General features: G+C 39.2%; 2 protein-coding genes across 2 annotated transcripts in view; both read right to left on the minus strand.

Annotated features, from left to right (window-relative positions):
- RCC1 (regulator of chromosome condensation 1) overlaps positions 1 to 24696 on the minus strand; it is a 287208-nt gene that overhangs the window by 81611 nt on the left and 180901 nt on the right. The gene's annotated exons all lie outside the window — the stretch shown is intronic.
- The window catches only part of YTHDF2 (YTH N6-methyladenosine RNA binding protein F2), a 34776-nt gene that overhangs the window by 6656 nt on the left and 3424 nt on the right, over positions 1 to 24696 (minus strand). Inside the window, exon 4 of the mRNA XM_049618784.1 lies at positions 21997 to 23583. Coding sequence (XP_049474741.1) covers positions 21997 to 23583 — 1587 coding nt within the window. The remainder of the gene's footprint in view (positions 1 to 21996; positions 23584 to 24696) is intronic.

Below are 24696 nucleotides of genomic sequence, written 5' to 3' on the forward strand. Positions count from 1 at the left end.
ATCAAGGACATTAAGATTTACTGGTAAAATATAAATAAGATCTGTAGATAACGGTATTGTGTGTCAATGTTAAACTTCCTGATGTTGATAACTGTGCTGTGGTTTTAAGTGCATGTTGTTTTTAACAATTAAACAGCAAAATATTCAGAAGAAATGGATCTAGCTGCAATTTACTCTCAAATGGTCAGAAAATTACACATGTATCTCCAAAGAGAACGATAAAGTAAATGGGGCAAAACAATACACTGGCAAATCTGGGTGAAGAGTATACAGGCATTTGTGTACTATTCTTGAAATTTCTCGAAGTTTGAAATTATTTCAAAGTAAAGTTAATAAAAATGGGAAGAAAATGACAGTCTTCATTTATTCTTCTGCAAAGAGTGACTACCCTAAAAGTTATGTTTAATAATTCACAAAACTTTGAAATGAGTTTTTCCTGAGACCTACACTGAGTCATTAAACACAGGGTATTTTAGCAAAAATTAAAATAGGGGTGCCTGGCTGGCTCAGTCAACAGAGCATGCAACTCTTGATCTCAGGGTTGTGAATTCAAGCCCCACACTGGGTGTAGAAATCACTTAAAAATAATAATAATAATAATTTTTTAAAAAGAGTATAAAAAACCAAAAAGTTTACACCTAGCAGCTTTTTACAAGTCTTTTAGAATGAGAAAAGAAGACAGAGAAGGTTCTAACACAAAGACCATCATATTTCTATACGCTTTTGGACATTAAAACCTTTTAGGCTTCAGGGCACCTGGGTAGCTCAGTTGATTAAGTGTCTGACTCTTAATTTCAGCTCAGGTCATGATCTCGTGGTTTCTGAGTTCCAGCCCCATGTCGGGCTCTGCAGTGACAGTGCACTGTCTTGGGAGCCTGCTTGGGATATTCTCTTTCTCTCCCCCCCCTTCCCTGTACTCTCTCTCAAAATAAACAAATAAAATAAACTTTAAAAAATAAAAATAAATAAAATAAAACCCTTTAGGTTTCTATAGAAGACTTCTCTTTTACTCTCCGGGGCACCTGGGTGGCTCAGTTTGTTAAGCTTCCAACTTCAGCTGAGGTCATGATCTCCACAGCTTGTGAGTTCAAGCCCCACATCGGGCTCTGTGCTGACAGCTCAGAGCCTGGAGCTTGCTTCGGAGTGTGTGTCTCCCTATCTCTCTGCCCCTCCTCCACTTGTGCTCTCTCTCAAAAATAAGGAAACATTAAAAACAGAAGACTTCTCTTACAGCAGCTTTCACTTTTATGACTATTTCCTATTACCACTGAGAACAATTCCACTAAATGCTTTGACAATTTATGGTCAAAGGGCTTCACTTGTAAATCAGCTGTATTTATTGACATTTCTAATCAACCAATCCTACCCTAGTAAAAATAAAAAGCAAAGGATGGGGGAACTAGGGAAGTGATGGTGGATATATAATAAAAGAAAGAGAGAAGAGCACATAAAAGCAAAAGGGTCCAACTCCCAGCCAGAATTGCCATGAGCAAAACATACATTTGTCTTGTTGGAACACTCAAACTTTTAACATAAAGATGCTACTGACTCACTGCAGCAGGGAAAGTGGTAAGTCAAGTTGTTTTTCACCCACGGTACTGTCATGTGGAACCTGCCTACCCCTTTTTTTAACCTACTGCTCCTAGAGCCACAGACTAGACAGTTACAAGGATATCCGTGTTAAGAACAGGCTGAAGCGGTCAGTCGAGGTTAAGCTCTTGCCATGGATTTGCTGTCCACAGAGAGGTAAACCTAAGATCCTCAAGCACAAACACAAAATTAATTATAAAGTCCCAGTTAAACCAGAAAACAGCCCAAATGCTAGAAGGGCAGATACATGCATTCCTAGAGCTTTAGGATATTATGCTGCTAATAAACAAAGAATAGAGGAAAATCGTAGAGCAAGATCTTACTGAATTCACACCCATCCCCAAAATCCCCATTAGGACATTCATTCTAATCTCTGAATCAATCCACCATCTCAACAAGAACAATGAAGAGACTGAAGAAACAGTCTTAAGAAATAAATTTAAATATAGTAAGAAAGTGTAAACCAAGGGAAGAAGTTTCTAGCCCTCAGTATCTGGCCTGCCACTTAAATAGAAGTAACCACGCATCCCTCCTGAGCCCCTCCCCATTTTACATCTACTATTGTAAAACACAAAATTTCCTAAAAATATCCTAAAAGCCACAAGGTGGCAATGTTACTTAAAATCTGCACGTTTGAAAACTCTTCCTAGAATATAGATCTCATTTTTCCTCCATTTAGCTTAATACCCTTCTCTCATGTTTCTACCACCCCACTCCCTACACTTTTAAGAAGCCATGAAACACAACTGAGGCATATATTTATTTGTTGGTTATGATTTTATTAACTTTAAAATCTGATGTTCACCCCCCAAATTAAATTTACTTATAAGCCCTCAACTGATTTTCCTATGTCCCCAGGGGCCTTGATAGAACAGAAATTTCAGTGTCTCTGGCTGAAAATTAAAAAATGCTGATAGGCTAACATGAAAAAAATGTGATTGTACTAAAATGACTTTTTAAAAAATTTTTTAATGTTTGTTTTTGAGAGACAGAGAGAGAGTGTGCATGTGGGGGAGGGACAGAAAGAGAGGGAGATACAGAATTCAAAGCAGGCTCCAGGCTCTGAGCTGTCAGCACAGAGCCCGATGAGGGGCTCGAACTCACTAAACTGCGAGATCGTGACCTGAGCCAAAGTCAGATGCTTAATGACTGGGCCACCTCGGTGCCCCTATACTAAAATCACTTTTACAGAGACATATACCATATGATTTATTCACTTATATGTAAAATCTAAAAAAACAAAACAAATGAATAAAAAGACAAAAAGCAGAAACAGACCCATAAATACAGACAACAAACTGATGGTTGCCAGAGGGGAGGTGGGAGGAGTAGGCAAATAAGTGAAGGAGACTGATAGTCTTCCAGTTATGGAATGAGTAAGAGGATAAAATGTATGGCAAAAGGAATACAGTCAAATGGTACTATAATAGTCTTGTATGGTGACAGGTGGTAGCCACATTTGTGGTGAGCAGAGTGTAACATATAGACTTGTCTAGTCAAATCACTATGTTGCACTAATGTAACACTGTGTGTCAATTAGACCTAAATTTTAAAAATTTGATAAGAAAACAAAAAGTTAAAAAAAAATCACTTTCACGGCTTTATGTGGCTTATGAAATCAACCTTTGTAGTCTGTGGTGCTGTGAATGAGTTAAACGAGCCTAATGACAGTTATATACAATATTCCACCATCTATAGGTGGAGGGAATAAAAATATTTTCCATCAATTTTCCAATTTAAAGCTGAGCTATAGTATTTTATTAAGAATATTTTCTACTGGGCACTGCTGGATGGTTCAGTTGGTAGAGCATGAGACTCTTGATCTCAGGGTTGTAAGTCTGAGCCCCACATTGGGTGTAGACATCACTTAAAAATAAAGTCTTTAAAAAACATATGTATTTTTAAAGATAGATAAATCTTAATCTTCTACCAAAAATATTTACCTTCTACCTTCTCAACCCCTGTTAAGTTTTTACAGGTACAGAAATGTATACTTATTTGGAATGAATTTCTGGGAAATGAGCAACAAGATGAAGTTAATGCCTTAACTAATAACATTTCCTACTATCAAATTTTTTTCAAGACTGCTAATTAGAAGCTGAACTCCTATCCACATTTTACCAAAAGGGTTAGAAGTAAAAAGCCTAGATAATCCACTATATTCAGTACCTGAATAATAAAGCTGACTAATAACAGAACAAAGGGTAAAAGAAATGATACATTAACATTTTTTAGCTTAACTGAAAGTAAAATTAGCAAACACTAGCTCCAAATCAAATGAAATGGTTTGACAGGCTTGATACTCTCTGAATCACTCCTTGGCTTTCCAGTAAAACCTATATTTGAACCGAAACTAATTTCACAATAAAACCAATTTCTCAAAACACTTCAGAATACAATTAAACAAATAAGTTTTTAATAGCTTGTCAAATCCCCTCCTGTTCCCAGTACAAGTATATTTTGCATTCGACAGATAAATTCAGAATGAAGTAGTCATTAGAATATGCTTCCAGCATTCTGATGATATTCCCCAGCTCCACCTCCAAAAATTTCCTGTAACCATCCTCAACACCTCCATTTATACCTCTCTAGTCCAAGCTATGGTCATCTCTCACCTGGAATTTGCCAAACTCTTAACTGACCTCCCTTTTACTCTCATGCCTTCTTCATGTATTCTTTTTTTTTTTTTTTTTCCAACGTTTTTTATTTATTTTTGGGACAGAGAGAGACAGAGCATGAACGGGGGAGGGGCAGAGAGAGAGAGGGAGACACAGAATCGGAAACAGGCTCCAGGCTCCGAGCCATCAGCCCAGAGCCTGACGCGGGGCTCGAACTCACGGACCGCGAGATCGTGACCTGGCTGAAGTCGGACGCTTAACCGACTGCGCCACCCAGGCGCCCCCTTCTTCATGTATTCTAAGGGTTGGACCCTAAAATAGAAACTCAGCACTATTAAGTACCATGCTAAAAGTTGTTGAAGAATTTAATGAATGATCTAAAATAAACAAAAGTATGTGCATATATACATACATGTGTATATGCCTAACACCACAAATCACAATCATTCATAGAAGACCTATATGCAAACAATTCATATATAATTTAATCTTAACAACACAATAGTATCATGGTATTTTTCTGATTTTTAAAAAATACTAAGACTCAGAGTTTACTTGCTCTAATCATAGTGGTAGATACGGTATCAGATCTTCTTCTAGAGTCCTTAGCCTTTCTGCTACTATACATTTGATACATTAACAAGACCACAGAATCTAGGGTTCATGCTCTCTATAAATAGTATCAACCTAGTATACACACCTAAATAATTTAAGGCCCACAATATGTAACATACTTTATAGAATCCCTTCCCCCATCTGAAGAAAAAAACTGATCACCTTTAAAAATCAGCCTTGAAACATCTTACTTTGGGCAACTTCAAGATGGCTGGTGGCCACAAAATCTTGTAGTTAAATCTTATCTAACAACTCTCTAAAAAATTAATGTGCCAGGGCACCTAGGTAGCTCAGTCAGTTGAGTGTCTAACTCTTGATTTCGGCCAGAGTCATGATCACACGGTTAGTGAGTCTGGCCCTGAGTTGGGCTCCCCTGCTCTCTTGGCTCTCAAAATAAATATATAAACAAACATTTAAAAAAAAAAAAAAAAGTTTCAGGGCGCCTGGGTGGCTCAGTCAGTTGAGCATCCAACTACTCTTAGTTTCAACTCAGGTCATGATCTTGCAGTTTGTGAGATCGAGTGCAAAGCCTGCTTGGGATTCTCTCCCTCTCTCGCTGTCCTACCGCTTGCGCTCACTCCCAAAATAAACTTAAAAAAAAAAGTTTCATTAAAAAAAAGTTAATGCCCCTTAGAGCCATAATGCCTCTAAAAAGTGGATTATAGCATCAAGTTACAGATGTAGGATATTAAGCCAAAGAGACTGCCACCTTTTAATGAACAAAAAAAAAAATAGGCAACTCACTAGAGACTCATAATATTGATAGCTGATTTAAAAAGGGCAGGGATAGGGGCACCTGGGTGGCTCAGTTGGTTGAGCATCCGACTTTAGCTCAGGGCATGATCTCGTGGTCCACAAGTTCAAGTCCCGTTGTCGGGCTCTGTGCTGACAGCTCAGAGCCTGGAGCCTGCTTTGGATTCTGTGTCTCCCTCTCTCTCTGCCCTTCCCCTGCTGAATCTCTCTCTCTAAAATAAATAAAACTTAAAAAAAAAAAATTAAAAATGGGCAGGGGTGACTGGGTGGCTCAGTTGGTTAAGCACTGACAGCACAGAGCCTGCTTCAGATTCTCTCTCTTCCTCTACACTCACACACACAGGCTCTCTCTCAAAATAAACTTAAAAAAAAAAAAAAAAAAGGGAAGGCAAACTGGGGTGCCTGAGTGGCTCAGTCAGTTGAGTGACTCTTATTTCAGCTCAGGTCATGATTCCAGAGTCATGGGATTAAGCCCTATATTGGGCTCTGTGCTGAGCATGGAGCCTGCTTAAGATTCTCTTTCTCCCTCTGAACCTCTCCCCAGCTCTCACAGGCTCTCAAAAAAAAAAAAAAAAAAAAAAAAAAATTCAATTAAAAAAAAAAAATGGGCAAACTGCTCAAAAGATCATCCTTTCAGCCTTAAGACAGACCCCAACCCCAGTACTGAAAGGCACAGCCAGGCTTATCAGACACAGGTGAATTCTAACATTGCTTTTAAAGATAAAGTCTTGAGACAGAGACTTTTGAGGGGGAAGACAGGACTACAATACAAAGAAACTTTAGAAACCAAACTTGGCAGAAAAAAATGCATGAGGAACTTGAGGTAAGAGGCACACAAACCACTGACTAATGATATACACAATCTACAAGTTCTCAAACTTTAAAAATATGAGAGTCACCTACAGAACTGGTAAAATGCAGATTCCAAGGCCTTGGCTCCAAAGATGCTTATTGAGTAGGTGAGAGAGAACAAGAATCTGCAGTTTAAGTATTCACAGATGGTAATTTATGTAAATTGAGAAACTTCTCTTCCATCAACTTTTAATCCCATAAAAAATGCTCAGGAAGCTTACTAAATTAAATTTCTACTTTAGTAAGTCTGGGTGCAGAGCCCAGTTATCAGTATTTTTACAAATACTTTCCAGATGACTCAAATTTGACTGTAAGTAATTATTACCATCTTTGTGTGTATTCTCTGAAGCACTCACATAGGTCCACCCTGCTCCCCTCCTCATTCTTCTACAGGCTTATGGATTCCAAGTAAAGTAACATTTATCATAAATGACTTGAATTACCCAAGAACTTGTCTAGGTGCTTGTTCTGCCTCTCCCACTAAACAGAAATAATCTTGTGGCACCTCAGTGGCTCAGTCATTTGAGTGTCCAACTTTGGCTCAGGTCATGATCTCACAGTTCGTGGGCTTTGTGCACTGACAGCTCAGAGCATGCTTCAGATTCTGTCTCACTCAGCCCCTCCCACTCATGCTCTCTCAAAAATAAACATAGAGATAATCTTGCAGGTTCATGTACAAAATAAAGAGCGGGGTAGAACAAAACCTTCCAATTCAACTTTATAAGCTTTTCAGTGTACATTATAGCCAGAGCTACTTGTGTTCCTCCTTATTCCCGATGCCTGTCATTAGCAGCAACTTAAACAAGGTTAGAGTAGATCTAATTAGCTCCATTTTGATGCTAGTGATCAGGGAAGTACAGCCTGAGCGCTTAAACAAAGGTTTAAGTTTCAATTAATTATGCTCGCCTCATATACCCACAGAGAGGTGAATGGCATCAGTAGGTAACAGAACATCCTTGTTAGCTTTTAAATGATAAATGTGGGGGCACCTGGCTGGCTCAGTTGGTAGAGCATGCAACTCTTGATCTCAGGGTTGTGAGCTGGAACCCCATATTAAAAAAAAAAAAAAAAAAGACAAATGAAGGAGTGCCTGAGTGGCTCAGTCTGTTAAGTGTCTGGCTTTGGTTCAGGTCATGATCTTACGGTTTGGTTCCTGTGTTCAAACCCCACATTGGGCTCTCTGCTGTCAGTGCAGAACCTGCTTTGGATACTCTGAATCCCTCTATCTGCTCCTCCCCCTGTGCACACCCATGCGCAAGCATGCGCTCTCTCATTCTCTCAAAAATAAACAGAGGGACCTGGGTAGCTCAGTCAGTTAAGCCTCAGACTTCAGTTCAGGTCGTGATCTTGCAGTTTGTGGATTTGAGCCCAGCGCTGGGCTCTGCACTCACTGCTTGGAACCTGCTTCGAATTCTATGTCTCTCTCTCTGTCTGACCCTCCCCCCCACTTGCACTCTCTCTCTCTCTCTCTCTCAAAAATAAAAAAGATTAAAAAAAATTTTCATATCTAAAAATAAAAAATAAACATAAAAAAATGATAAATGTAAAGATGCAGCAAAGCAGAACAATAAAAGCGCTAGGGCAAAATAAATTCTAGCTCATCTACAACTTAGCTGGTGATCTTGAGGAACTTACACCTTCCCTTTTTTTTTTTTTAAGAAACTTCTTTTTAAGTAATCTCTACCCAACGTGGGGGTTGGACCGACAACCCCTACTAGGTCAAGACCTGATCTACTGAATAAGCCAGCCAGGTGCCCAGGAAGTTATACCTTCTAAATTACAAGTTCCCTAACTGTAAAATGAAGATAATCTTATAAAGATTATTACAAGGGATCAGAGACAAGATATGAAAAGTGCCTAATACACAGATGTCTAAAATATGGCTAAATATGGGTATATACCTACTAAAGTATTAAGAGGAAAAGGCAAGACAAAATACTATACAGAATATGATTATTATCGTATAAACCACTTGAATAAAATAAAGACAAGGAAAAATGTCAAAACAATAAGTGGTTTCGTCAGAGTAAAGAAATCACAGGTGACTTTTTCCATTTTCTATACGTTTTATAATTTGGTTCTATTTTACAAGAGATAAATGTAAAGGCAAAATTTGCGATTATTAATATAAAACTTGCACACTGCAAATTTTTCACATACAAACATTTTAAAAGTTCTATATGCTACCCATACTCTGTTTACCAAAAAAGTTCACATAAAGTCAAAAAACTTATTAGTAAATCTAATGTGTATTACATAAGTGATATGGCCAAATTTTTAACTTTGACATATATAGTACAAAAGTAAATATCGCATAAGAACCATCAGACCTTATAATAGCAGTGCAAAGGAGTCGGAAAGATTAACTGCCTGCCTCTTCCCTTTCACCACCTACCTTATATAACAGCTGAAACTTGGGGTTTAGACATTTTCTTCCTTCGTTTTTCCACTATCTTTCCTATCCATTCTTCACCCCAACTCAAATCCAGTGTTCCATTAATATGTCTTGACTCTAGCCCTAACTAGTCTTGTTATTCTTCTCTTCTACATTTGGTCTCATATTGTAAAATTAACTTTTTAATATACACTGTCCTGTAGTGCTTCTTTTCTTCTCCCTATAGCTAACTGGAGTTAAATCAGTTCAATTAGGAACTATTTATTCAACAACAGATGAAAAACATTAGGGCACTATTTACTGAACTAGTTATGTTATAGAGAGAAGATGTTGATCCACAAGAGGTGGCAGCAGCAAGCAAATTTAAACTGAATTACTTGCTTCTGTGGAGAAAGGCAGGAGAGATGATCTGAGTTGATACACTCAAGGCTTTTCTCCTTGCTCATGTGCAGACTTGCAGGATTCAATGGTGAAGAAAAAGATCACTTTTGTTTGCCCTAATTCAGGGAATAGAGCTTCTTCCTCCTCTTCTGCATGAAACTCCTGAACAGTCTGCAGGTAATAGGGTAGTCATACTAGGGCAGTCAAAACCAATGCTGCAGCCTACTCACTTCTTAGGAGATGTAGTCTTCCTCATATCTCCCTCCCCCCAGACTAAACAAACCAACACACCTAAATGATGCTGAAGCTGCAGAAATTTACATTTCTTCAATTTCAAAATAGATCCACCCCAACTTCCATGTACCATCCCTTCATTTAAAAGAATTCATATCGTCCAATAGGTTCCAAATTATGCTTCATAGGGGAGATGTTTTGGAGATCTCCGGGGGCGAGGGGTGGGGGAGCACCAAAAGTTAGCAATTCATGGGGTTTTGAGTAAGGTTTTGTTTGGGAGGAAAAGAAAAATTCACAGCTAAAAAGGTTAAAAATTGTTATGGGACTAATCTTTACTCCTGGCAGGTAAGCACAAAGGCTTGCATCTGAGTAATTCTTGGTTTACACTATTCAGAGTAGATAGTAAATGATTATAGAGTTGCTAACTAACCTTATCCCAAAATGGTGATGTTTGGAAAAACAACAGTCCCCTCTGGATCAATCTTTAGCCATATCAAAAAACAAAAACAAAAACAAACAAAAACCAGAATACTATCATTTTTAATACCTAATTGAATTTCAGACATTTTTATATGGTCTAATTTATCATAAGAGCCCATACTAACTATATAAAAACTGGTCTTGGGGCACCCGGTGGCTCAGTTAAGCGTCCAACTTTGGCTCAGGTCATGATCTCACAGTCTGCAAGTTCCAGCCCCATGTCAGGCTCTTTGCTGGCAGTGCAGAGCCTGCTTGGGATTCTCTCCCTGTGCTCCTCCACGACTTGTGCACATACTCTCTCAAAATAAATAAATAAACTAAAAAAAAAAAAAAAAAAAAAAAAAGGTCTTACTTCCAGCAGCTCAAACTTCACTAAATCTCTTTAAGGCTTGGAACACTTTGTGGGTGGAAAGGAAACAATACAGAAAAAAACAAAAACAAAGTCTGTTGAATGATATATAGACACCAAAACCTTGAAACACCTAACAACAAAGAGCTCTCATGTTACTGTTATTCAAGAGAGCCATTGGCATTCCCAATCATCAGTTACCTCTCTGCAGTCTCTGAATAAGTCGATTATACTCCACTGCTCTATTTAACCCATCCTGCAAACTGGGTTATGGGGGTTCTTTCTCTGGCCCTCTTCTCTTACTGTGTGTTGGCTCTAGAACCGGACTGCAGAAACAAGTACAACAGCTCTGCTTTCTCGGCTTACCTGACTTCACAAAGTTATTCTTAATATTATTTTTCTTTTTAATGTTTATTTTTGAGAGAGAGAGCACGTGCACAAGCAGGGGAGGGGCAAAGAGACAAAAGAATCTGAAGCAGGCTCCAGGCTCTGAGCTGTCAGCACAGAGCCCGATGCAGGGCTCAAACCCACAAACCATGAGACCATGACCTGGGCTTAAGTCGGACGGTTAACCAATTGAGCCACCCAGGTGTCTCCAAAGTTATTCTTTTTTGTGCTTCAGTGTCTTTATCTGCAGAATCAGATAGTTGTACCTACCTCATAATAATTAAATGAAAACTTACAAATATGTAAATTAATCAGGACAGATGTATGCTTGATATTGTATAGTGTTCAATTTCAGCCATTGTTTTTATTACCAATATTCTATTCTTAAATAATCTTAAACTCTTTCATGCCTTTAGCTATACTGAGGTCTATAAATACAAATTTCCATCAACAGTTTTCTCTCCTGAGCTCCAGACCCTACCATTACCTTATTGTCCCCCACAGGTACCCCAAACACTATTTCCAACAACCAACACATCTCCAAACCCTAACCTTAACCTGGTGCTCATCCTATATTCTCTATTTTTTTTTTTTTTTTTGCAGTAACTACTCAGCAAACAGGTCAACATTCTTCAAATCCACCTTTCCATCCTTATTGGGTCTTTTTCTTCCAAACTATTATAAAAGCCTCTGATTTGGTCTTTGAGTCACCTACACCTATCATATAATAGATGAGTTTACATAAGGTGCTAAACTAAGTTTCCATTTCTCTATTTGTACATATAGGATATTGCCTTCCAGGGTTGGCATGAGCATTAGAAGACTATGAAAGTGGCTAACAAAAGCAGTGCTCAATAAGTAGTTCACCCTTCTGATCCAAACTAACTCCACATTAACTATCATCCCTTACAATCCAACTAACTATAAAATAAAAATCCAAAGCCCTTCCAACATACTATTGGGCTCAACCAACCTCTCCAGCTTTATCACTTATCATTCTTTTCCACATTAGACTTCTCATTACTCTGAGAACATAACCTAAGCATTCATGAGATCATGTTTATAAACACGATGTCTCCTTTTCCTAGAATGTCTTTCTTCCTACTTCTCTACCTGGCAAACTCCATATACCACATAATGGTCATGGTCTTTGGGGGATAGAGGCTTCTGTGTCTATTCAAGTGTAGTTCCAACATTTTCATTTATCATTAAGACAAAAATGAAACAAAAACAGGGGTGCCTGGGCAGCTCAGTCAGTTAAGCGTCCAACCTCAGCTCAGGTCATGATCTCATGGTTCGTGAGTTCGAGCCCCACATCAGGCTCTGTGCTGACAGCTCAGAGCCTGGAGCCTGCTTCAATTTCTGTGTCTCCTTCTCTTTCTGCCCCTCCCTCACTCATGCTCTCTTAAAAATGAACATTAAAAAGAAAAAAATGAAACAAAAACATGTCAGAACTTCACTAGTTCATCAATGATTTGAGTAACTTCTCTGCCAAACTGGATAATAATTTTCAAATTCTGGAAGAGTATTTCCTCAAATTCTTTGTGTTATTCGAAATATGTCAGAGCTACAGACATGACATGCTTAATTTAATCTGCATTCATATTTTCTCTATCACTGTAAGGCTAGACAACTTAAAAAAAACAAGCCCTGATATGTATATATAGCATTTCCCAATTTTCATGGTGTAAGTAACATGGCATATTTCAAGCTACCAATGTTGACACCCCTGAATGTGGGGTTGAGAAGAGATGTGCAATTGCACAGTATCATATATTGATACAACAGATGTAAATAACCTCAAGAATTTGGTTATAGATTTGAGTATTAGTTTGAATAGTAACAGTGGCATTCTAAGTTTATGTTGTTTAATTTTAATTTTTATTATAAACCAGTTTATAATGCATTTAATGTAAATACAAAGGCATTTAGGGGCGCCTGGGTGGCTCAGTCGGTTAAGCATCTGACTCCGGCTCAGGTCATGATCTCACGGCTCGTGAGTTCGAGCCCCGTGTCGGGCTCTATGCTGACAGCTCAGAGCTTGGAGCCTGCTTCGGATTCTGTGTCTCCCTCTCTCTCTCTCTGCCCCGTCCCTGCTTGTGCGCGCTCACTCTCTCTTTCAAAAATAAACATTAAGGGGCGCCTGGGTGGCTCAGTTGGTTGAGCATCCGACTTCAGCTCAGGTTATGATCTCACGGCTCGTGAGTTCGAGCCCCACGTTGGGCTCTGTACTGACAGCTCAGAGCCTGGAACCTGCTTCGGATTCTGTGCCTCCCTCTCTCTCTGCCCCAACCCACTCGCACTCTCTCTCAAAAATAAACATTAAAAAAATTTTTTTTTTTTTTTTTTTTAATTTTTATTTTTGGGACAGAGAGAGACAGAGCATGAACGGGGGAGGGGCAGAGAGAGAGGGAGACACAGAATCGGAAACAGGCTCCAGGCTCCGAGCCATCAGCCCAGAGCCTGACGCGGGGCTCGAACTCACGGACCGCGAGATCGTGACCTGGCTGAAGTCGGACGCTTAACCGACTGCGCCACCCAGGCGCCCCAAAAAAAATTTTTTAATACAAAGGCATTTAATCTTTTAATACAATGTATTTAAAATTTTATGTCATTTAATAATGACTTTTTAAAAACTAATGTTTAACAGCCAGCTTACTAAAATTCTTGAAAGCTAAATTTAACTTACAATTAGCCAGCCCCAGCACATCACTGACCTAACTGAAATATCAATTCCACCACTTATTAAGCTATGAGACCTTACATAAAAAACCTCTTTGAGCCTCTTCCTCATCTAAAATGAGAATATACTAAACTTTTATGTGCACTATGTGCCAAGAACTGTGCTATCATCTGAGTGCTTATTACTCATTCTATTTGACATGGTTCAAATGCTATTTCCAAACACCTAGGTGGCTCAGTTAAGCATCCAACTCTTGATTTCGGCTCAAGTCATGATCTCACATTTGTGAGATAAAGCCCCACGCTGAGTTCTGCACTGGGCATGGAGCTGCTTGAGATTCTCTCCCCCTATGCCCCACTCCCCCACTCATACTCTATCATGCTGTATCTAAAAAAGTTATTTTCTCTATGAAGCCTTCTTTAATTTCCCTCATTTATCACTCTCTTCAGAAAGCTATTTTTTCATTCCTCTACTATAGCTAATATCCCATATTTTATCCATTCTGTTGTCCTCCTAACAACACTGTCTGGTCCTAAAGCAAAGATTGTGCCTTGTTTATCAATTAACACAAATATTTGCTCAAAGAGATCCAAATTCAGTGTCATCTATTCTCTTCTAGTGCTCCTTTAAGAAAGCTGCGGAAAGGCATTTTATCTATCCACAAAGTAAGGAAGGTGATGAGTAACACAAACAGAATTTCTTCAACCCTTTCGGCAAAGACAGATAAACTTATCTGCAAAACAGAAGTAGACATAAATGGCCTTACAATTTTACAAAAAGTTCAGGTTTGCTACCCCATTAAAACAGGGTGCCTGGCATCTGAAGAGGCGATTTAAGCCAGTGGTGGAGCAGAGAAATACTAAATGGAAAGGACCAATACACCATGGGTATTTATTCATATTTATTTAATACGAAAACATATTTGGCTAAAGTGATATTTTCTTTCTTTTATGTCACAAGTTTTACTTACATATTTTAAATTTTTTTCTAAAGTTAAAAATGGAGGGGCGCCTGGGTGGCTCAGTCGGTTAAGCATATGACTTCAGCTCAGGTCACGCATGACCTCTTGGGTTCAGGAGTTCAAGTCCCATGGCAGGCTCTGTGCTGACAGATAGCTCAGAGCATGGAGCCTGTTTCTGATTCAGTGCCTCTCTTTCCCTTTGTCCCTCCCCAACTTGTGCACGCGCGCGTGCTCTCTCTCACAAAAATAAACATTTAAATAAATAATAATAAAATAAAGTTAAAAATGGAGCAGGGTGCCTGGCTGGCTCAGTAGGTGGAGCACATGACTCTTGATCTCGGGGTCATGAGTCTGAGTCCCACGTGGGGTGCAGAGATTACTTAAAAAAATAACTTTAAAAAAATTTTTTTAAAAAATAAAAAGAAAAGAATATGGAGCCAAGGTTGCTTGCTTCAAATATTTCCCAAGGGATTAAATGCCCAAATCAAAGAATTAGGGAGGAAAAAGATGGCCACAAAGAAAAAAAAAAAAAAAAAAAGTCCTTATAAAGACAAGCATTACTTGCACCAACACCACAGGAAAACTACTTTTAAGAAAAAGGAAACAGGGGGGCGCCTGGGTGGCGCAGTCGGTTAAGCGTCCGACTTCAGCCAGGTCAGATCTCGCGGTCCGTGAGTTCGAGCCCCGCGTCGGGCTCTGGGCTGATGGCCCGGAGCCTGGAGCCTGTTTCCGATTCTGTGTCTCCCTCTCTCTCTGCCCCTCCCCCGTTCATGCTCTGTCTCTCTCTGTCCCAAAAATAAAAAAAATAAAAAAAAATGTTGAAAAAAAGAAAAAGGAAACAGGGGCATCTGGGTGGCTCAGTTGGTTGAGCGACCAACTTCGGCTCAGGTCATGATCTCATGGTTCACGGGTTTGAGCCCCACATCAGGCTCGCTGCTGTTGGCCTGTCAGCACAGAGCCCACTTCTGTCTCCCTCTCTCTGCCCCTCCCCTGCTTGCACCCAAAAAAAAAAAGAAACATGTCTCTTAAATAATCACTTCTATATTTTTTTAGTAAGTCTTCAGTATGTGGGCGCCTGGGTGACTCAGTAGGCTAAGCGTCCAATTCTTGATTTCAGCTTAGGTCATGATTTCACGGTTGTGGGTTCGAGCCCCACTTGGGGCTCTGCACTGTGTGTGAGGCCTGATTAGGATTCTCTCACTCCCTTTCTCTCTGCTCCTCCCCAGCACATACACACTCTCTCTCAAAAAAGTAAAAATAAACTTAAAATTTAAAAAAAAAAAAAAAAAAAAGGCTTTAGTATGTTTTAGGGGCACCTGGGTGGCTCTGTCGGTTAAGTGTCCCACTCTTGATTTCGGTTCATGGTGGTGAGATCGAGCCCCATGTTTTCCATTCTGGGCGTGGAGCCTCTTTAAGATTCCCTCTCCCTCTCTGACTGCCCCTCCCCCTCACACACACATATGAACACTCTAAAAAAACCCAAAAACTTAAAAAAAAAAAAAAAAAAAAAAAAGTCCTGGAGTGCCTGGGCGGTTCAATCGATTAAGTGTCTGCGTTAGGCTCAAGTCATCTCACCGTGGTTCATGGGTTTAAGCCCCGCATCAGGCTCTGCTGACAGTGCAGAGCATGCTTCTGATGCTGCCTCCCTCTTTCTCTCTGCCCCTCCCTCACTCTCTCTAAAAAACAAACATTAGGGGCACCTGGATAGGTCAGTAAGTTAAGTGTCAAACCTCAGCTCAGGTCATGATCTCGTGGTTCATGAGTTCTCACCCCGCGCTGGGCTCTGTGCTAACAGCTCAGAGCCTGGAGCCTGCTTCAGATTCTGTCTCCCCCTCTCTCCCTGCCCCTCCCCTGCTCGTGCGGTCTCTCTCTCTCTCTCTCTCAAAATTAAACATAAAAAAAATTTTTTAATAAAAAAAATAAACATTAAAAAAAGCTTATAAAAAATAAACCTTTAGTATTGTTTTAGATAACTTTTTCATTAATACTAATACAGTAACTATATTAAAAATAACCATCCACATACCTTATCTGTGCTAAGATTTACTGGAAATCTACCAATCTTTTCTGTCATTCATGTCCTTCTAGCCTTAAGACCTTTATTCTTTTTATAAGTAATAAATATTTAGGTCAAAAATTATAGAACAGAAATAACCTTCCTAAAAAGACCTGTTTAGGAGCATCAATTCCTCTCCGTGAATTTCACACGTTATCTTGGGCTGGCTAACCTTACCCTGGGTTTATCTGGTTAGACTATTCCACATATAAACTTTCTTTACAATGTATCTAATTAAAGTTCTTTTGGTCCCTTCTTGAAACCCTCTTGTGACTAAGAACTCCATTTTTAGAAAGTTCTCCCTTTTATTTACAAAACTCTTCCTATAACCTCTATCCATTGGTTCTGGTGCTGTTTTCTGGCTTGGAGAATAAACCTACAAAGTTGTTGTGGGATTTTGTCTGTTTGTTTGTTTAAGTAAGCAACATAAGCCTTGAACTCATGACCCTAAGATGAGGAGTCACATGCTCTACCAACTGAGCCAGGCACCCCTAAACCTACTGGTCTTAAAAGTATTTGATTACACTTATCATATTCCCCTTCCAAATCATCTCTTCTAAGCACACTAAGGCATCTGATGAGAAATACGATAATGTGTATGAAACACATCACTGGAAAAAGTAAGCTGCTAGCATTTAGTAATGGCATCTATTACCATATACTCGTTCACCTTTACTTCTACAAGCTCCCCATTGCCTTCCATGCAAAGCTAACATCAAGGAGAGCATGGGCTGGTATATGGAATTGTTGCATCACTATGCTGTACACCTGAAACTAATACAACACTGTACATGAACTGGAATTAAAATAAAAACTTAAGGGGCGCCTGGGTGGCGCAGTCGGTTAAGCGTCCGACTTCAGCCAGGTCACGATCTCGCGGTCTGTGAGTTCGAGCCCCGCGTCAGGCTCTGGGCTGATGGCTCGGAGCCTGGAGCCTGTTTCCGATTCTGTGTCTCCCTCTCTCTCTGCCCCTCCCCCGTTCATGCTCTGTCTCTCTCTGTCCCAAAAATAAATAAAAAACGTTGAAAAAAAAATTAAAAAAAAAAAAAAAAACTTAAGAAAAAAGTAACATCAATGAGTTTCTGATTCAAATTAGGTCTTATTCTTTCTTTTAAACTCTAGAATTTAAGCCAACTTTGTACCTGACTCAGTAAGTTCCTTCTATATCAAACTAACTGCATAAACATTTCATTCAACTTCCTTCTCCTCATCTCCAACAAACTTCCATTGTAGGGAAACCCACTCCACAAATACCAATTAGACTAGCTCTTGGACTGTACAGGACTTCTTGTTCCAAGTTATTATCTATACAGTGTCATAGACGTGAGCTGTCCTGAATCTGTGTTCATTCTTCCCCAAACATCTCTGGCAACCTTCTATACATCTTTGAAGGCTCAGCTCAAAAGTCACCTCTTCCAGGATTCTTCTGGGACCAATCCACCTATATACCCCAGGCTGGGTTAGACAATCGTCAAGCTTCCAAATTGGCATTCTGTGCATATCTTGAGAAAAATACTGTTTTGTACAGTTACCTGTCATGAGTATAAGGCTCCCTGACAACACACTCCTGCTTTCTCAGTAATATCTATCACAGAGTAAAAAATTGTTCAAAGAAAAGGCAAATAGCTTCATCTCAATTCTTAAGCAGCATAATGAATCTTAAATATATCCAAACACATTCCAAGTCACTATTTTTAGGTCTTCTGCTTGAAAATAGGAATAACTCTAGAAGTATTTAAGAAATCCTGCTATTTTTATTTAATAACAACGAAATTTTTAAAAATACATACCTTGAGCCATTGTCACTATAATCACATCTTCTCTAGATCTATTTTTCTCCCATTAGCTTTCCAATTATTCAGAAAAATCATTTACCCAAGTGCCTGATTAAATCTAACACGAGGCCAGGCTTTAAAACTTTTTTTTTTTTTTTTAAGTTTATTTATTTTTGAGACAAAACGAAGACAGAGAATCCCAAGCAGGCTCCGTGCTATCAGCACAGAGCTTGATACTGGGCTTGAACTCAAGAACTGTGAGATTATGACCTGAGCTGAAGTCAAGAGTCAGACGCTTAACAGACTGAGCCACCTAGGCACCCCAGGGGCTAGGCTTTAAGAAAATTATGCAGTCCTTGTTCCCCTCTACTCTTCCTACTTTTACCTACAGTTGAAAGACTAGACATACAAGACAAATATTAAACTATTATGAAGCTTATAAAAAAACATTATCGCTTATGCAAGGAGTAACTCTCCCTTTATGCCAGACTATTCTAAAGTTGAAATAAAGAAGTTAACTCACTGTCTTCTTTTGACAGTGATTCTTTCAAAATTTTCAAAAAGAAAAAGCCCCATATGGCAATATACAGCACAGCCAAGACCTTCAAGAGCATACACCCTTTGACCCAACAATAACACTAAAGGACAAGTGTAAATCAGTATTTATATCATGGATGTTCACTGCAGTGTTATTTCAGCTGGAAAAAAATATAAAGACGCTGACAAACCTAACAATTAAGGATTGGAAAATTATAATAAATCTATGATAGAATATTATGAAGCCATCAAAAGTGATGTCACAGAAGAATATTTAACAATTAAGGAAAAGTTCTAAATAATTGCAGAAAGCAGGTTACGAAATAGTATCTGAAGTATACAAAATAAACAACACATGGAAAATGTCACTAAAAGCTGCTCAAGTTTCAAGCCATAGATCCAGTGCTTGAAATTTCTATGATACTACTGAAGTAGATCATGGAACAGAACAAGTCAGTAATACTAGGCAAAAATGGCTATAGTTCTGCTTCAGTGTGTTCTGCCAAGATACATGCCCAATCATGGAACTTTAGAATAGCTGTGATATCATCTTCAGGATGAAGCTTAAGTATTTCTCTACTTATTGAGTTACCATGCCCATCTGGCACAATTTTTTGCAATCTTGTAAATAACACAAAGGTGCACATACAAACACCCTAACTAAAGGAGTCTACTGCCTCAATGAGCTATCAGTTTCACTCTCATGAAACTTGTTTTGTATTGGAAGCCTAATAAAGACTGGCTTTAGAGTCAGTTATGTAAGGATGTTAAGGATAACAGCGGGCAAGAGAAGGCAATACTGACTGATATGGTAACTGGGTTTAGAAGCAATCATAGGGACCTTCCTGAAACCCCAACAATCTCTTCTCACAAAAGGTAAACTAAAAAGTAATCTCACGCAAGTATAATCGAAGCTTTTTTTTGTTTGTTTTTACTTTTGGTGGTTTGTTCACTAACCTGAGAACAATTAGTATACTCATTCATCAAAAGTCTTTATGGAATAGCTTTAAGACTGATCCATTAATCGGCTAAACAAAGACGCTAAACCTTGATTATTATTACTCACTGTGAAAACATCCCAACACTGGTCAATTCCAATTTGTGAATCTTACACCTCCTTATGAAGTTCAATTATTATTCACTGAACCACTCAAGTGAATTTAATACAAATACAAACCTGATAGAAAGTTTACATAAATTAACAGCCCTTAAATTTACTACTTCATTTTTTTTTTTTAATGTTTATTTTAAGAAAGAAAAAGCATGTGCAAGCAAGGAGAGGGGCAAAGAGAGGGAGAGAGAGAATGCCAAGCAGGCTCCACACGATCAGTGCAGAGCCTGACCTGGGGCTCAACACCACCCCCACAATCCTTAAGATCATGACTTGAGTCAGATGCTCAACTGACTGGGGTCACCCAGGCACCCCTGCTACTTCATTTTTAAACCCAAGCTTCTCCACTAGTTCTAACACCTACAGGTTGATCTTATTATCTATGCTGTACATTCCTGAAAACATTGAAATCTTTGCTTTCCTACTTTTTAAAATATATTTTTTTTGAGAGAGCGCATACACATGAGTGGGGGAGGGGCAGAGCGCAAGGGGGACAGAGGATCTGAAGCCGGCTCTCTGCTGACAGTGGAGAGCCTGATGTGGGGCTCTCTCACAAACCGTGAGATCATATCCTGACCTGAAGTTGGACACTTAACCGACTGAGCCATGTAGGTGCCCCTGCCTTCCTATTTTTAATCACAAGATGTAGACAGAACGTGCAGATATATGCAAGCAGATTTATAATACGGGATTGATACTATGCATGTTTTGAGTGGTTAAACTAAGCACCTGAATGGCCCTCACAAACAATAATAATCTGCTGTGTCAATACATGATGCTTAAAAGGCCTCCCTTCCTTGTTCCTCTAGATTCAGAAGTCAGTTAAAACATCTTTTGAGCCTTTCACATGCCCTAGCAAAACTAATCAGTAAACTATCTTTCTACAAGATGAGGGCAGGTTTTAAGTTACACTGTTAAAGTTTGGGGAAGGGAAGAGAATTTAAAGGACAAAAAAAGGAGTGTTTTTTTTTCTGACAGGCAACTTTTCAGTAATGTGGTTCTGTATCCCCAATACTTTTAGCATCACTGACAAGCATATCTCCATTTTTTATTCAACTGCACACACTAGAATGGCAACCATCCTACTTCAGTTGAACAACCATGCCCCTGATTCTTAGGTGTTATGGAGAAGGAGAATCTAACCAAAGAGCCATCCTCCCAGTGCTCAAAAGTTTTTACAGAGATATAACAAGTACCTCAGATCCTAGATCAAATATATAAAATCCCTAGGAATTCATCACAAACATAAGAAAAATATATTACATAAGTTTATTAGGTTTTATCTTACATTTAAACCTGACCACTTAGAATTCTCCCAGTCATTAATAATCTTGAAAAAGAACCTTCTCTTTACCCACAATAATCTTTTCACCTACTTCCAACATTTAAATATGTCTAAATCCTAGATAACGTATGCTCTGCCCCAACCAGTACTTTATCATTCTCTACCGTCTTAAAGTTTACATTCACTCAAAACACACAGACCAAGCATTACCAACACTTTCCAGTAAATTCCAACATTTTAGTTTGGACCTATTCTCCATGATTCTGCCCAAGACTCACTTGTTACAGAGGAACAAGAGAAGGTTACTCCTCAAGAATACAGGAGAATTTTAAGAGCAGAAGACCAGCTTTTTCTAATCATGTTTTTGAAGTTTTATATAATAAACATTACTTTTCCAATGGGAAAAAGGTTTGGGAAAAAACAATAAAGTAGAACACTAAGGATAGGAATAAGGAAGAAAGTTCCGAAAAATACACTAATACTGCCAATTGTCAAAGGCAAGCAGAAAGTGATGTCAGGGCTGGTGACACACTAACTCTGATTTAACCACTGTACCCAAGTTAGGCCAAAAGTTAATTACAACATAACTTTTACCTTTTCTCTGCCATATTACAGCCTCAATCTTTTCCTACTTTCATTTCCATGGTTCTATCACTTCAATTATGCTCTCTGCATTTCTTTTGGCCTTATTCACCTCTTTTGCATCATTTAAATTCAGTTTCTCTACAGTTTCTGCTTTCCGTTAATTTAAGCCCACATTTCTATACACTAAGTCAAACAGTAACACCAATTATACTTCCACAAAGGCTTGAACTGTTAAGTGATACGCTTGTTACTTACAGAGCTTTTATTAACCATTCAGTATAATAACTTTCCTGTTCCCTCTTGTACATTTTTCCTTCTCTAAAAGTCTTAATAATGGTAAACCGGTTACCTTTTTAACACTTTCTTCTTCCTCTTGGCGTTTCTCATAGTGTGAGAAGTCATCAAAAATCGAAGTGGTGTGCTTGTAGCTGGCTATGATTTTCAACACCTGCTTAGCCTTTTCCAGAGGCACTTCCTGAGTGTCCCTGGAGTTGGTCACTGGTTTATTCTCGTTGTTCTCTAGGCGAATGTGTCGCAGTTGGCTATTGGGAACGTCCTTCACAAAAATCCACCTGACGTCAAAACGACCCTTCCATTTGTCCTGGGACCACACACCTGCACATGTGTTGTAGTCCACAGCAGATTTCATTTCTGCAACGCCACAGAAGTGTCCACTGCCGTTGACACTGAAAAGTAAGTAAACGGGGCCTTTCCCGTTCATGGAGCGATAAGCGGCATCCAGTCTCTTGTTACCGTGCTCTGTGCTGCACCAGATATTATACTTAATGGAACGGTGGATATCGTCCTCAGAGTAGCTCTTAATGATGAAAACCCGGCCATGTTTCAGATTCCAGTCAAAATCCTTGGGGTTATAGTTATTAATAGACCGCAGCTTCTCCAACACTGGGTGAGGTTCTGAAGGAGTAGATCCAGATCCAGCCTGAGACGGTCCTACTCCATTACCATCCACCCCATTATGACCGAACCCACTGCCACGGTTCCGAGGTGCTACCCAGCGGGTTGGCTGAGTTGCTTGTTGCTGGACTGAGAGCTGGGCAGGCTGAGGAGGAGGTGGGGGCAATGGCTGTGTCTGTTGCCCAACTGATGCCTGAGCCACTGGTGGGCTATTGTTAGCCTGCTGACCTACAGGCTGGGGAGACCCCTGGGTTGGCTGTTGACCTAAATTCTGAACCAAAGCCTGTGAGGGGGCTTTTGCCACAGGACCCTTGTTATCCCAAGTTCCAATATCCATGTTATGCTTTATTGGGGGTGGTGGAAGACTTGACCCTGCAATGCCATTCTTGGTCTTCAACTTAGGCTGCTGTTTCGCAGGCTTGCTAGCAATATCAGCCCAAGACGCTGGTTTTGGAGGAGCAATAGTAGCTGGAGGCAAACTATTGGAAGCCACGATGTTACCAGTAATGGACCCACTACCAACTGCAGAGCCTACAACTTTTGGAACATTGCTTGCAACTTCTGTGCTACCCAACTTCAGCGCTGCCATCCCTTGGTCTATAGTATTCATGCCAGGAGCCTTATTGAGGGTCTCACTGGCAAAAGCTGACTGTCCATCAATCATGGCTCCACCTAAGGAGCTAGGTGCATAAGCATAATTGCTACTATATCCAGAGCTTTGAGTAGACTGTCCCTGAGAACTGTTATTTCCCCAAGCTGAGAAGTCAATCCCACTGGGAAAGAAATTAAAACCATGTTGACCAAGAAATGGAGTGCTACCTAGGGCTCCTGGTTGTCCAAACATTGCATCTGGTAGGAAGTGAGGCTCTCCGTTGCTCAGCTGTCCATAAGAAGTTAGATAGGGCATGGCTGTATCACCCCCAGTAGACCAAGCAGCTTCACCCAATGAATAGGAGAAGCCAATGGAGGGACTGTAGTAACTGGGTAAGTAGGAATCTGACATGGCAGTGTATGCATTATTCTGTGGAAGGAAAAAAACAAAACAAACAGGCAAATCACAACTAAACACAAAAATTAATAAAACAACAATCAAGACATTTCCTCTTCCAATTATTCACACAACTCAAATTCAACTAAAAAAGCAAATGACCACCTCAGGTGGTCTCTTCCCACAAACTTGCTGGAATTTTTACACTGTAAGAGATTTTGGTTTAACAAGTGAAATGTTTAAACACTTCAAGTTAAAGTGACATACAGTGATGTGGACCTCAACTTAAGCACTATCATTCAGTGAAGGGAAAACCCAGCATCTCATCAACAGTATTAACGACAGTATTAATAACAGTTCTACAGAACTGTTGAGATGATGCTTCTACTAAAACCCGTTATCTCTGGATTTCAGGAGTGGGAATTTTGACACATCAGGAGTGTTCCTAAGAGTTTTCTATCAAAACCATACAATAGATAAAACAACACAAAAAGAACTGGAAATTACAAGTTCTATCCCAAAAATCTGTGTTGCCATTCCTCAACCATAATCCAAGGTTCATTACACCTAGTTTACATTGCCAGCCTCTTGGCAAACCATTTGGGAACATCAACAAATGCCACTATTTAATTATAACCTGGAAAGAAAATGTACAATGGATTCCAGAGTTTAAAACTAGAAAAACCTTGCTACCTGTTGTACTTCACCTATAAAATTATTGGCTGTAAGCTCAAATGCACACCTAACTTTTCCATTAAAAACAGAATTCCAAAAACATGGTAAAGTTCGACTCTTTAAAAAAAAAGAATTATCCTAAAGAATTTCCCAGAAATATAAACTTACATTCAATTAGTCTCCACACTGGAAGACAGATTACACTGTAAAGACATCATTCTTGATCTTACTTTAGTTTATGAACAGTATCTTAACTTTTCTATAAATGCTAGAATTCACAGAATAGTCCTGTGAGAAGCTGGAGATACAAAAAATTGGTCTCTGTAAATATACATACAGCTCAATTCAAAATAGAGTACTTTACCCTAACTTGAAAATAACTCTAGTACAAGAGTACACTTATCTTGATGAGCACGGAGAAATTTATAAAATTGTCGAACCACTGTATTATATACCTGATACTAATAGAAT

The sequence above is a fragment of the Panthera uncia genome, assembly GCF_023721935.1.
Source record: "Panthera uncia isolate 11264 chromosome C1 unlocalized genomic scaffold, Puncia_PCG_1.0 HiC_scaffold_4, whole genome shotgun sequence".
Taxonomy (NCBI): domain Eukaryota; kingdom Metazoa; phylum Chordata; class Mammalia; order Carnivora; family Felidae; genus Panthera; species Panthera uncia.